Source organism: Molothrus aeneus, chromosome 2 (genome assembly GCF_037042795.1).
Source record: "Molothrus aeneus isolate 106 chromosome 2, BPBGC_Maene_1.0, whole genome shotgun sequence".
NCBI lineage: Eukaryota > Metazoa > Chordata > Aves > Passeriformes > Icteridae > Molothrus > Molothrus aeneus.
The window spans coordinates 46,179,482-46,194,036 of record NC_089647.1 but is presented as its reverse complement, the minus strand read 5'-3'; the positions used below and the strand labels follow the sequence as shown (position 1 = coordinate 46,194,036).

The 14,555-nt window shown below is 42.6% G+C and overlaps 1 protein-coding gene across 4 annotated transcripts; it reads left to right on the top strand.

Moving 5' to 3' along the window:
- Positions 1-4,293: 4,293 nt before the first annotated feature.
- Positions 4,294-12,895, top strand: RNF6 (ring finger protein 6). Of its 4 annotated transcripts, none has more exons than XM_066544844.1 (4): positions 4,294-4,335; positions 7,994-8,203; positions 8,695-8,802; positions 10,107-12,895. In XM_066544844.1, exons 2-4 carry the CDS (start codon positions 8,014-8,016, stop codon positions 11,786-11,788), a joined length of 1,980 nt encoding a protein of 659 aa, XP_066400941.1. In that variant the 5' UTR covers positions 4,294-4,335; positions 7,994-8,013; the 3' UTR covers positions 11,789-12,895. The 4 variants fall into 4 exon arrangements, with proteins under 4 accessions (XP_066400941.1, XP_066400942.1, XP_066400940.1 ...); XM_066544845.1 differs by having other exon boundaries at positions 4,310-4,372; XM_066544843.1 differs by lacking the exon at positions 4,294-4,335 and adding an exon at positions 5,084-6,681.
- Positions 12,896-14,555: the final 1,660 nt, after the last annotated feature.

Genomic DNA, 14,555 nt, shown 5'->3' with positions numbered 1-14,555 from the left:
TGGAGACAGTTATCAAAGCGAGCTGTGACCGGAGAGAACAGTAGTCAAGGAAGACTGACACCAATAAACACTTCTGAATGTATTTCAGGGCATTGTCTTTCAGGTGAAAGCCTGGATTTTCTGGGAACAGGCTGGATTGTGACAATAAGTAAATGCTGTCACCTGGGGGATGGGTGTGTGGAAGAAGTTTTGCAGCGACTTCTGTGAGCCACAATTTTGTGAGAATTTTGATAAGAGAATCCATGTTTACCCCTGAAAGAATTTCCTACCAAGGTCGTTGATGTAGAAACCAAGAAAGAGAGAAGGACAAATAAGAGAAATCTGCAACTGTCTATTTCAATAAGCACTTTGTTTGTCTTTCCTGACCAATGAGTAAAGTGTAACCTTATGTTTTGTAAGAATGTATAAAAAGCATGCATACTTTGAAGCCTTCTGAAAATGGAGTGTTGCTTTGTATTGTGACCATCTCAACTATGACATGGGAGCAGCAATATTGAGAACAAAGCTGGTTTTGGGAGGGGTTGACACGGGCAGTCTCTTGGTGATCCTCTGGCCAGCCCACACCTCCTGGCCCTGGCCCATGCCAAGAGTGCCAAGAGATTGACATGGGGAGTGACATAAGATTAGGTGGGAAAATAGTAGTGAACAACTTCAGGGCAAAACCCTTGAGGAAACTGAAGGGGGTACATGGAACAAACCACTCTAAACTTACAATAAGGAGCAGCTTAAAATTACAACAGAAAAACAATCTACCCCAAGGGGTATGAGTTTGCATGCTTGTGGCCATGGTGTTAGTGCTAGAGTCAAAGTTTGTGAAGCAAAGCTTACAGCTGGGAAGTGTACAGCGAGCTACTTGCTTTTTGTTTTGCCTTCAAAAATAGAATAAAAATAAAGAAAAGCAAACTAATATTTTTGCTTTCTCATCTGTGTATTTTATAAGTAGATAACCTACAACAGTCTCCCCATGCCATTAGAGTGTGTGCTCATTCCACTTACTAATTTGCCTAATTTGAGCATACTTTTGCTTTTCAGAAAGCTTTTCATGAAGCTGTAGCTACCTGCTAAAATTTTCCCATATCCCCATACAGACATTCTTTAGTGGTGACTGAAGTGTTCCCAGCTTGGTATTGACTGAAAAAGTGCAGTCCTGCTAAGTGCTACACATCTTCAATTTTTTGTTTAGTCCAGGGAGAGCTGAAGGTAAGACAATAATGTGGTGGCACTTTTTCCTTTTCTGTATGTAAAAAAAAACTGTCATACTTGCACAGTCTGAGTATTTTTCAGAAACTTTGCAATTTTTATGTGCATATGAGTGAGCTGAGTAGTGGCAGCACTTAAAAAAAGCAGTTTATTTAATACAGATAACTAAAGTGCTGATTCTACAGTTTCCTCTGTAAAACAATGTGTTGGGCTTTTTTCCATTCAACTATATTTTACTATAAAACTGATCTAACAAAGCATCCTAGATTCTGGCTGGAATGCAAGCTACTAACAAACATACATCAGTCCTTTGGATCCAGGTGCTGTATAGGAGAGTTGTGCTTGCATTCAGTGAAACATCTGTTTGCCAGACTTGGGACCACCTACAGTAACAATCAGCCTATGTTATGCTCCTGACAGAGATTCAGTTGTCACCATCCCTGGAGGTATTCAAAAGACATGCAGATGTGGCACTTGGGGACATGGTTTAGTGGTGTAGTGCTGGGTTAATGGTTTGGACTGGATTTTAAAAGTCTTCTCCAAACTAAGTGATTCTCTGATTCTGCCTCTGCAAATCTTGAAAATTCAGGCCATGAACTTGTGCTCACTTTTGTTACTGAGAAAAGCCCTGCCTGAGAGGAAATAAACCCTGAAATTAAATATAACTTTATATTTTTTCATATAATCATAGAAATATTAAAGTTGGAAAGGACTCTGGATGATATCTAGGACAATATCCTGCTCAGAGCAGGCTACTCTTAAATTCAGGTTGCTTGCGCGTTTTTCCACTCAAGCCTTTATGGAGGGAGATTCCATAGTGTCTCTGGACCTCCAGGTGAATTTTTCTGTCCTTCTCTCAATACAAATCCTGCCTCTGTCTTTTCAGTAAGCTCCTTGTCAGTATTGGCAGGCTGCCCATTATTCCAGCTGGAAGAAGTCCTAGAGCCCACAGCCTCTCTCACATGGTGAGTGCTCCAGCCCCATGACCATCTTTGTGCACTCAGCAGAACTCACTCCAATTCATCAGGAATTTTCCGTATCAGGATTGTTCTACTGGAGACCCCCAAACTGGGCATTGTATTCCACACACAGGCAAACAAGAGCCATGTAAAGGGTAGTAGTCACGTCCTGGTAATCAATTTTCTGTATTCACAGGATCACAGAATGGGTCAGGTTGGAAGGAACCACAATGGTCATCTGGTCCAGGTTCCCAGCTCAAGCAGGGTCCCTTAGAACACGTTAACCAGGGTTGTGTCCAGACAACTTTTTGAATATCTCCAGGGAAGGAGACTCCAAAACCCCTCTCAGCAGCCTGTTCCACTGCTCAGTCATCTGCACAGTAAAAAAGTTCTTCTTCATGTTCAGGTAGAATGTCCTGTGCATCAGTTTCAAAGGGCCCATTGCCCTTTGTCATATTGCTCAGCACCACCAAAAAGAGCCTGGCCCCATCCTTTTGACACACTATATACCTTGAATGTTGGAACCCTGGATGCTGAGAATAGAGCTACTTTCTAAAGAACCTAAAAGACGGAACAATCAAATTAAATCCAGGTTCTCAAATTATTACAAAACTTAGCAATTGCCTGAGGTTTGCTGCCCTCCAGAGGCTATTTTTATTATAGTTGCAAAGAGACAGTTTCACTGTGGACAGCACTGCTACAGTGCAATAATATTTTAAGATCTACTCTTGTCATTTTGTATTAACAACACAACATAAAATGAACAAGTACTTTACTTAGTTATAGTGTGCTGTTGTGAAACATCACTATGAACAGGACATGGACACCAAATTCTGTGCTGGAGAACGGGTCAGTGGAAAATAAACTAATTCAGTAAAAGGTTTTGGTATGGAAACGTGTTTATTCACCCATCTAAATCATAACTTCCTTCTGGATGAAGAGTGTGTATGTGGGCTTGATACCAGAGGAGATGTTGTGTTTGACTATGGAACAATGATTAGTAAAAGTGGGCTGTGGGAGGAAAAGATTAAAAAAACATAACTAAAACCATATATATAATATATATATATATATATATATATATATAGTATATGTACTCTGACATTAATTATGAAAATAAATTGGATCTTCAGGCAAGGTGAATCATAATAAAATACTAATTATTTATACTGTGCCAAGGCACACGAAAAACAAAGAGGTTGCCAGTTTCTGAATGCAGTGAGCAAAGAGTAGTTCCTGATCTGGCCTCAGTATTAAGAATCTGTACCAGCCGTCAGTTTGTCCCATGGAAACCACCTAATGGCAGAACAGGAATTACCACCAAACGTAAATATAACATTTGTGCAAACTCTTTTCCTTAAAGCAGAATAGAGAAATCCTGGGTGTGTTGTGGAAGAACCTTCCCGGAGAGCAGCCCTGAGCCCTTCCTCGCACCTCATCCATTACCGAGGGCGCTCCTTTGTACGAGACCAGCTGTACAAAAAATACCCAAACTCTTGTTTATTTTAGTTTGAACACAAGAGCAGTTTGGACGTGAGACGGATGAGGCAGAGGTTTCACACAGAAGCACCCTACTGGGGAAATCCCCTCATTTAGCCGATTCAGAGAGTTTGTGCAAGGTGTGTGGAGACAAACCCGCACGAGCAGCTCGGGCCCCACCCACACTGTGGGTGCCCTCGCGGTGTCCGCCACTAAAACCGGCAAAATCTTGTGGGAGGTTCCGCGTCTCGCGTGGGAGAACTTCTACCCAAGGCTCTGCAAATGAAGTCACTAAAATCGTGGCTTGCGGTGACGACACCCAGCAATTATTTTTTGAACGTTTTAGAAAAAGTTCAGTGGGAGATTCCTGCAGAAAGAAACGTAAACAAAAAGGGAAGAAAGGGAGGCAAAGTGACGGAAGAAGGAAAAGCGTCCCATTTAAAATCGCGGCCAGCCTGGGGAGGAGGGAGCGGAGAGAAAAGCGGTTCCACGATCACTCTCGTTCCTTACGTAAGGCAGCACACAGAGCCCAACGCGCCTGCGCGCCGGGGGGCGGGGCTCGCGGTGGGGGCCGCCCCCTCTCTCGTGCACGGAACCTGCGCCGGCGGCGCCGGCAGCCACCCGGACCGCAATCGGTGCTGGAGCCGGCACCCGGACGGCAATAGGAGCTGGAGCGCGCCCCGCTCGCACACGCAGGGTCGGTGTCCCGGCGGGGGTGGCTGCCGCTGCCGCCGGTAGGGACGGGGCGCAGCGCGGCTCAGCCGGCCCGCACCGCCGCCAGCAGCAGGCAGGGATGGGCTGTCGGGCTTTGCCGGCCGCGCTCTCGGCGGGCTTCCCCCCAACGGGGCAGGCGGCGGCACGGTTTGCCGCAGCGGGTGACGCGGCCCGCCGCGGACAGGAGAGCCGTGGGCTCGGGCAGCGGCGGAGAGCGTAGTCCGGCCGGGGCGGTGGGTGTCAGGGCCGAGCCGGGCAGCCCGGGGGCCGCGGGGCGGGAGGGCACGGGCTGCCTGGCGCTGCTGCCATTGGCCGGCGGCCGCGGGCCGGCCGGGACATTGGGCGGGGGCCCCGTCAGTCACAGCGCTCCCGTCCCCCGGCAACAGGCGAGGGCGGGGCAGGACCCGGCCCCAGGGCTCCATCAGTCCCCGGGGCCCTCACGGCTCTACGGCCTGGGGTCGCGGCGCCAGCCCTGCCCTGTCCCGGGCCTGGCTCAGCTCTGGCGGCTGCGGGCCCTGCTGCCGGCCTGGGGCGGGCGGCCACTCTCAGGCCCTCGGCTTGGGTCGCGCTGGATGTCCGGGGGGCGGTGTTTTCATTACCTTCTGACTCTCCCTTTTTGTCTCCTTCCTCCTCTCCTTCCCCAGGCTTCATGCGTGGGGGTTTCTGCGTTTGGTTTGGGGTTGTTTTTTGGTTTTGTGGTTTTTTTTGTGTTTTTTTTTTAATTCCCGAAGTCGGTGAGATCATCCTGCCTGGAGGCTGTGGTGTGACAGAAATGCTAAATAGCCCTCTAGCTCGGGGAGGTTTCCTCAGTTAAACTCCGTGGTCGCCTTGCAATCAGGTGGTAGACTTTCAGAAAAGGAATACCTAATTGAATCGGGGGTAGTACTTCAGGGAAACAGGCTGAAACTTAAAAGCATAAGGTATGTATTAAAAAATAGTTGTAAACCTTAAAGAACAGGCTAGAGTAATCATGAATGAAGGTCTAAAGGAGTAAGTCTTGGGTTGAAAAGGCTAGAAAACAAGCTGTTAGCATGCGACCCCTACCTCTTTACTTCTTTGCAAAGGAAGAGTAATCCAACTTATAACGGGATTTCAATTTCAGTTTTTTGCATTTTACTAGTTAATGCCCTTCAACTTTTCAATACCCAGAAATATTCTAGTGCAATGTACTTAATTTTTGATACAGTTAATACCCTTCAACGTTAACTACTTTAAAACATTTTAGGTGTCAAAGTACTTAGTTTTAATGGCATTTGATTAATAGGGATAGTAGTTGTCATCCATGGAATTGTGTTAAACAGATAGGACAACGGAGCACTTCGCACTCCTTACTGTTTCTAAGTGAGTCATTCAAGGAGTGTGACTAATCATCCTACCATACAGTTGTCAACAAAAGAGTATTTTATTTTTTTCCTTAACTACCCACAAAATCAAAGAGATTTCCAGATTTTCTGTGGATAACTGATAACTAAAGAACCTATCTTTTGAACAACACTTAAAATTTAGATTGAGGGGGACTACATGTGATGGACTTCTTAAGAATATATGTGGAATTTTCTTGTGTGCAGCAGTACAGTGATGTACCTGGGAAGTCGGTTAACTTAGAATGGTCATTGTCGGGCAAGCAGCCACATGTTGTTTTAAGGCATTTGTCTAAATGACAACCTCTCGTGAAACTGAATTAATTTTATCATTCCTCCTTCCCCCTGTCCCCGCTGCACCTGTGTCAAGTTGTAAGTCCCCCGGGACAGAGGCACTTCAGTATTCAGTGCAGTCTGGATTGGGGATTTTCATGGTAATAGTGTTAATTAGGTAATTTTCACGATGGGTGTTGCCAAGCTAATGATAGTGCTGGCTGGGGGTTGGGTGGGAACCACTTTTGTTGTGAGGAAACCAGGATAGTAAGAGGAAGAGCTGGATGAGAAATTTGTGTTAGGAAGTGTGATAGGGAAGTAACCTGATTTGAACATAGCCCTTGTAGGAAATTGAAGTCAGCAGTTATCTACAGCTTGTGAGACTGAGCCAAGAGGACAACATTGATTAAAGAGAAAAAATATTATGGGAATGGAAAATGTCTTGAAGGAAAGATACTCAGATTTAATTTTTTTGAAGTCAAATGAGTTAGAGCTCATTTAAGGGAGAGTGAGACAAGATTTTAAATGCACCAAAATGTAGTGTAGGACACAGGAGGAAGATGGTTGATTTGGAAGAAGTGTGTTTGGAAATGCAGTTACCTGGGACAGGGGCTGGTAGGGGGAAGTAACATGAGGTGTGGAAATAGTGAAACCAAGGATACATCAGAATGGATCCCACAAAGAACGTAAAAAAGGTATATTAAATGTATGCCAGCTTCTGCTGTTGACAAATACATTTTCTGATTTTTTTGTATCTGTTTGCAGTATTGATAAAGATTTGATTTTTTTTTTTTTTGATGTATTTCTAATAGTTGTTATGGTCTGTTTGTTGTCTCATCACCTGTCCTGTGAAGACTAATGATTGATCAGAAGTGTGCTTAGAATGCTGTTTTCCGTGTTTTCCCTGTCATCTAAACTTGAAGTGACTTTTATATGTGTGTAAATTGACAGAAAACAAACAAATAAAACAGGCATTTACCCACAGGCAAGCACATTGGTGCAGTGAGTCTGGGGCTTCTCTAGCCTGATGATCTCTGTAGAGAAGTGATCTCTTTTTTTCTGGTGTCTGCCTCAGCAGGTGTTACAGGTGCCTTTTGTTAAACAGGAAGTGCAATTGAGAGGACACTTTATCGTCTTTCAAATAGAGAGTGGAAGAACAGGTTTCCTTTAGAAAATAGGAAAGTTGAGGAGTGGTCTGAGGATTGAGTCCTAACCAGAGGGAGGTGGTAATGACACAAAAATCAATGGAGATGATGCCTCTTGGACACTGGAAGGTTATTCTTGCCTTCTAACAGTGTGGTCCCACTGGTTCAATATTTGGTAAGTGATGAAGAACTATGGCAAAAGTACAGCCCGTCCCTTTTACCCCATATTCTGGAGATGGATGTCTCGTTGCTAGCTAATCCTTGGATTAGAGAATGCAAGCAAAATATACCAATAATGTAAGAATGTCAGAAGAGTCATTCCACCAAAAAGAAATCTGTAGGCTGTACACTATGTGGATGATATTACCAATGAAAATACTAATGTAGTCTTATGTGTTGGGGTTGTAACAAGTCTGCACAGTAATTGCAGTACAATAATCAGAAAACCATGGTTTTAGCTATACTGCAGCTTCTGAAATACTCCCCACTGCTGTTGTATTTTACTTGAGAGAAAGAACATAAATTTTATGTTAATTCCTTTAACTTTCTAGAATATCATTATTTAGCTAAAAAAACCCCCAACCTGTCACTGCATTTTTATTTTAAAGTTGCCATACCAACTAGTATGCCCTTTCAGTGAGGAAGGGGGCTTGAAACTATTTTTCAGCAAGCTACAAGTATTTATATATTTGAATTATAAACTACCCTGTTGTCGTGGCAAATAACATGGAGCTTGGTTCACTTTAATCATCTTTAGCTATTAATAAACTAATTTCTTTGAAAATGCTGGGGATGTTTGACTGCAAATCAGGTAAATACTTCCCGTAATTCCTGGGTAGTCTAATCTTCTGGTTTTATTCAGGACAGCTTGGCATTATCATTATGGATCGCTCCCGGCACCGTGCGGGAAATGGCAATGAGCAGGCACCTTCATGGGAGCGCAGCAGTGAAGGTGAGAGACAGCGGCAGCTGGAGCGCCTCAGCAGGGAGGAGGCCTATTACCAGTTCATTAACGAGCTCAACGAGGAGGACTACAGGTTAATGAGGGACCGAAACCTGCTTGGCACTCCTGGTAAGATCTGCATACCTTCAGTAGAAGTATAGTGGAGTAACTCTCCTGCTGTTAGGCACCACATGGGGTCCTGTGACTCAAGCAGCCTGACTTCTGTGGCTTTGTAGAAAGGGAAAAATCCTCCATATGGAACACAAGGATAACACTTCACCTGTATACCAAGATGCTGCATTTGAATGTCCAAACCCAGATAATTAACATTTGGTACATTCAAGTATATCTGTTTATGTGTGGCAATTTTGGGGGCCTCTGAAGTGTTACTGGAAGCTGGCAACACATTCAGCATCTTTTTCTTCCACTCCACTACCTCCTACTTCCTCTGATATCTGCATTGTGATCTCACATGAGTGCTGTTTTCTTTATGGTTTCATCAGTTTTGTCTGTCTTCTGAAGATTTTCATTCAAGATAGAAAATGTTATTTCTGCATGGCTATGTAGAGGCAATAATAGTGTCTTATCTAACAGTGTTATCAAAATGTAAATTAATTCAGGAGAAATAACAGCAGAAGAGTTGCAGCAACGTTTGGAGGGGGCTAAGGAGCGTCTGACATCACAGTCTGATCTGGATAACAGAGAAGGTGAAGGTAGAACTGTTGGAGGTAAATATTCCTCATTCATATATGTAGACACATAGTATGTGGTGCATAAGTAGTGTTATGTAAAGATATTTAAGAGAGTCTCATTTCTCTTTCTTTTTTTTTTTTTCAATGTGCCTGTGGGGATTGTTTAGGAGAGATTTCCTAAGGATGCAAAACCCAACTTGAAATACTTGACGAGAACTCATTTATGTTAATCACAAATTACTTGCTCCTTTTTCCCTCATTGTCCCCTGCTAGTAAATGTGATAGCACAAAAATACTATTTTTTCAGTTCTTAGAGGTTTTTATCATGTATTAGAGCAGTTGGAAATGAAGTTAATTGGAAAACAGTTATTCTCTCCACTGTTTTGACACTTTTGTTGTTTCATTTCCATTTGTTTTAGTCAAGTGAAGCTTGTGTTTTATGCACGGTCTTCATTTCGCCAGAAATACTGGCTTATTCATTTGGCCAGTTACAGTCAGATTTGGGAGAAGAATTGGCAGCTCAGAAATGAAGATACCAAAGTTCTTGGAGGGGAGGTTTCCTGGACACTGAGATGATGGAGTAGGGAGAACTTAATCTGATCCCTTAAAGGGAAAATCTTCACTGTGATCGTGACAACTGGCCAGCTTTATACACATAGTTAGCCCTAACCACAGCACGTGTATCTGTTCCTGAGTGTGTAGTTGGAGAAGACTTGAAAATGGAGCTGTGGGTATTGTAATAGGAAAAGAGTATATTTGCACAAAAGGAGAAAATCTGTTCAAACCATGCATCCCACCCAGACACATTCCTGTGTAAGCTGCTCTAGGTGATCTTGCCTTGGTAGGAGAGTTGAACTACATTATCTCCAGAGGTTCCTTCTGACCTTAATGATTCTGTGATCATTTATTCTACTGCTTATAGGAAACATTTTTTAAAAATGTTTTCCAAAAGAAGACAAGACTTGGTATTCCTTTTCCTGCTGTATCAAAATGAGTTGTTAAAATATTCCCAAACTGGTAACTTCAGCAAGTGGCAGGTATTGGACAAATACAACCGTCTTTGGACCACCTGGATCTGAACACTGGCTCAGAAGAGACAATCTGGGTGTATTAATTTCTCTGTGAGTCTGCTGGTGAGACAAAAATTCTAGGTTGAACTGGTAAGTTTTGATGGCATTTTTACATAGAGCACATTTTTGTACATTAGCATAGCAAGTTAGGTGCCCTGCTCCTGTATGGTGTCTGAAGTCAGAGCCTAGCAAGTGAAGAGGATTTGGAGTGCATTGTCATATGCAGAGCATGCAGTTGTATGAATGTTTGCAATTCTTTGTTTCTCTCAGATTCTGAAGTTCTTGGGGAAAACTCCACCGGCGACTCTTTGCTTGAATGGCTTAATGCATTTCGTCGCACAGGAAACGCCACCCGCAGTGGGCAGAGTGGGAACCAAACCTGGAGAGCCGTGAGTCGAACGAATCCAAACAGTGGGGAGTTTCGCTTTAGTCTCGAAATCAATATAAATCATGATCATAACAGTTTTGAAACTTCTGGTGAGGAGTATGTTGATATAGATGCTACCAGACTGTATGTAGAAAGAAGACGTCAGCTAGTTGCCAGTTCAGTAGCCTCACGGACAAGGAGCATGGCTGCAAGAGAGGCAAACAACGAAGCTGCAAGGACCAGGCTTTTAAGACGTGCCATGGCATTAAGGTCAGAAATAGTCTCTCATGCAGTCTCAGGGAGGCTCAGGAGTAGAACGAGAGAGCTGACAGGCCAGACAAATAATACTACACGAAACAATTCCATGGCTGCTGATGAACCAAGAGAAATGCCAGAAAGAGGTACTTCTGCAGGGGTCAGAAGGGGTAGAGCTAGAACTAATGTCCGGATGAATACGAACCAAAGACTAGAAATTTTGCGGCTGAGGTCTACCCTAAGTAGTCGAAGCCGCTCCCCGCTGCAAAGGCAAGGTGATGCTGCTCATTCTGAGGAACATGGTCAGAGGCAGGATAGAAATGCACAGCAGGTCAACAGAAGTAGGAGACAAATGGCTCAGGCTTCTCCACAGCCTACTGAAGAGCAAGCAAGAGGTAACACTCAGGCTTCCCAGCTTTCCAGTGTAGCCCCATCCTTGCGAACAACTTCAGAAGAGGAAGAACCTGGTAGGCCAGTAGCTGCTGCCAGAAGGCACCCAACAATTACACTAGATCTTCAGGTGAGAAGAATTCGTCCTGGAGAAAACAGAGACCGGGACAGCATTGCCAGTAGAACTCGTTCTAGAGTAGGAATGTCAGAAAACACAGTTACCTTTGAAAGTGACAGTGGAGGGTTTCGGCGCACGATATCCCGCTCAGAACGCGCAGGTATTCGGACCTACATTAGCACTATACGGATACCTCTTCGTCGGATTTCAGAAACTGGGCTTGGGGAACCTTCATCAGTGGCACTTCGATCAATCCTTAGACAGATAATGACAGGCTTTGGAGAACTGAGTTCTTTAACGGAAACTGAATCTAATTCAGAAGTGCAAAGAGGCGGCCATCACTTAGCGGATGCACAGAATAACTCAAGTACAGCGAATGGCAGTGATCCCAGTGGGGTTTTGTCTAGAAATCGACACGCAGTAGATGGCAGTCAACGCTCTGGGCGCAATCATGAGAACCAAGACAGCAGGCAGTCTCAAGATGCAAACAACCTAGTGGAGAATGGAACGCTGCCCATCCTTCGACTTGCCCACTTCTTCCTGCTGAATGAGGATGATGATGATGATCGTTTAAGAGGTTTAACCAAAGAGCAGATTGACAATCTTTCTACACGGAACTATGGGGATGTTCACACCGAAAATGAATGGAGTAAAACGTGCAGTGTTTGCATTAATGAATATGCAACAGGGAATAAGCTAAGGCAGTTACCTTGTACGCATGAGTTTCATATTCATTGTATTGATCGCTGGCTTTCTGAAAACTCCACCTGCCCAATTTGTCGGCAGCCAGTTCTGGGGTCTAATGCCACAGATAATGGCTAGAATTGTTTGTACTGCTCAGCACTCAAGGATTTGCTCTTGCTCTGTTATGAGCCAGATGAAATTCATTGACTTAGATATGGGTCCATTTGTGGGGGCAGTTTTGTTAAATTTCTTCAAAAATTATAGAAACTTATCTAAATCTAACAGTGTAAATACTATTTTTTCCAAGTGCAGATCTAGGAGCACACATAGAACCAAATGATATTGGTAAAGTTTATATTTTTTTAGATAATTTTGTTATGCTAAGCACTTTTGTAAATACAGAAATGCAATAGTTAATCAGTCCTGCTTAATGTATGTTTTTTAACATTGTAATGGACTCGCTTTATTTAGATTACAAAATGTTTCACACAGACCCACCACTGTGTTGAAAAAATAGTGGCTAAATAGCCATTTGTTAGCTTTTTGTTCTAAGAACAATTTCTTTTACAGAGAGTCTCTTGCTGGACATGTTTGCTGAAGATATTTAAGTTACTTGAAGTGCTCATTTTTTAAATTTTTTTTTTAGACATTGAAATATCCTTTCCAAAAACTTGCCAATTTGGTTCTATTTAAAAAATTCTATGGCAATTTTTGCATGTGGGTTTACACAGTTCTTAATGTTGATGAGTTCTTATTCAGAAGTGGATGAGTTAGTGGCATTATGAAATGTATATAATTAAATGCTGTCTTTGACAATCTTTGTCTTTTTCGTGCAGACAGCAATCAAATCTGATAATTCTGAGAGGGTGTGTCTTACTTGCTCAAAGAATAAATGAGCACTAAGGAAGCCTTTTTACTCTTCCAAATTACTCAATCGATATTCCTGGGGTTTTAACTGCCTTAGTTTAAAGAGGGGAAACATTTCCTTGACCGTTATATTGTCTATAATATGCATGTTTTGGGCATCCTACTCAGAAGAACAAAACAAAGACTTGAAGTGCTTTTGTATAGAAATTTAAGGTACACATGTAGTGTTAGTCCTCTTGAAACACACCTGAGGACCAAGTGGCAAAAGACACTAAAAAGGACAAAATAAACTTCCCTGAAAATCCCCAGTATCTGTATAATTAGATATTAAACTTTATACCAATGACTTACACTGAAATAAAGTTGCAAGTTAAATAATTGAGGCTTTTTGTGAATTACTGTTGAGCCATATCCTGTAGATTAATAAGAAAACTTACTATTCTTAATGTTCAGTCTCAGTTTTCACTTTTTTCCCCACTTTTCCCCAGCTCTGTTCCTGGCCTTTTAGTCACTATGGTACATAAAAGCCCAGCTAAAAGTGCTCCAGGGGTTTCTAGGAGAAGCTGGATGTTACAAAGCTTGTCTTCTGAGCAACCTACATCTCAGTCCCTGGAGAAATGCAGAATTGTGCACTAATCTGCTGTGTGTATTCTGAGCAGTAGGGTACTTGAAGCGAACAAGTCCTACTGCCTTTCTCTGCCTGCAGATAGTGGCCTTGACAAATGTGCTTCTGTGCCAGGTGTGTCACTTAGAACATCTGCTCATGATATACTTCAAGGGTAGCTATAAAATCCCATGTGATTGGATGTCTACTTCAGTTCTGCAAGTGGAAAACTTGTGTCATAAATTCAACAGAAGGGCTTCTTTTCATTCCTGAAGGTAGTTCTAAGGAACTCTGTTATGAGATTTAGATGATTTAAGGATATGATTAAGATCTCTTCTGATGTAATTTGTGCTGTTAGTTACTGCAGAGGTTGTTGTCCCCTCCCTTGAGTGCTTCTTTAGCTGCAGTAAAGAGTGAGGAGATTTAAATGTGATTGTAAGAGCTAGCTTTTTTATTTTGACTTTTTTTTTCTTCTGTTAGCTGCTGAGACTGACAGTATTTAAATACATACGTGTCTTCTGTTGCTTCCTTGTTTCTTTATGACTTCCTTTAATATTTGAAATGTGCCTGATTGAAAAGACACATACATAGAAACCTACCTATGGCTCACTACTGCCTTGCTGGTCAGGTCCTTCCTTCAAGGTCCATTTTAACTCTGATCCTTACAACTGCTACACTAATGCACTGATGAAGAGAGCTTGCCTGTGCCTTTTTTCCATTCTAGTAGGAATTTTGCTGTGTGTAAGAACACAGTTGGTTACATGGCTCAAGATGAGATCATCTGTGACAGGCTATGTTTAACTGAGCTGCTAAGCGGAATATCCCAAAGCATAGTGAGAGCTTTCTGTAGAAATTGAAGGCTATAGGAAAAGAAACATTAAGCCTCCACTTCTATATTCCTGCCCTGTCACGTGAGAGTTGTCAAGTATTTCCCCTCCATTGAGAAGTATGTAATTTGTTACTCAGCTTTCCCAAGATACTGTGTTAATGGCACCAATTAAATTATAGTGATTCAGTTTGGTATTGGCTTCTGTTATCTCTCTTTCTGTGATAAAACTGCAGTTCTCTGCCACCCCCACCCTCCAAACACTTTTTTTTACCTTGTCTTTTGGTGACATTAAGAAACGTAATTTATTTATACGCAAATGAATAAAAATTGTTGGCAGAATTTTTACAAATTAGTTCATTTAAAATGAAATATTAAATGAAGTTGAACTGGTAGCGCTATTCCAAAGCCTGTAGAAAGCCTTAATGTTGAAGATGACCAAGAGAGCTGCCTTAAACGTGATGCCTGCAAAGATAAAGAGAAATATCAGGCTGAACTAATAGATTTTTCTTTCTTTTATGTGTGATGCTATCATTGACTTTCTAGCTGATATTATGGCTCTGTATGTCTCCCTAATAGTCTCTTCTTTAATAATACATCACATAGGA

Coding starts and splice junctions, on each gene's coding strand:
- RNF6 (XM_066544844.1), top strand. CDS start 8,014: ATGGATCGCTCCCGGCACCGTGCGGGAAATGGCAATGAGCAGGCACCT. Junction 8,204..8,694: donor AAACCTGCTTGGCACTCCTG/GTAAGATCTGCA, acceptor AAATTAATTCAG/GAGAAATAACAGCAGAAGAG. Junction 8,803..10,106: donor TGAAGGTAGAACTGTTGGAG/GTAAATATTCCT, acceptor TGTTTCTCTCAG/ATTCTGAAGTTCTTGGGGAA.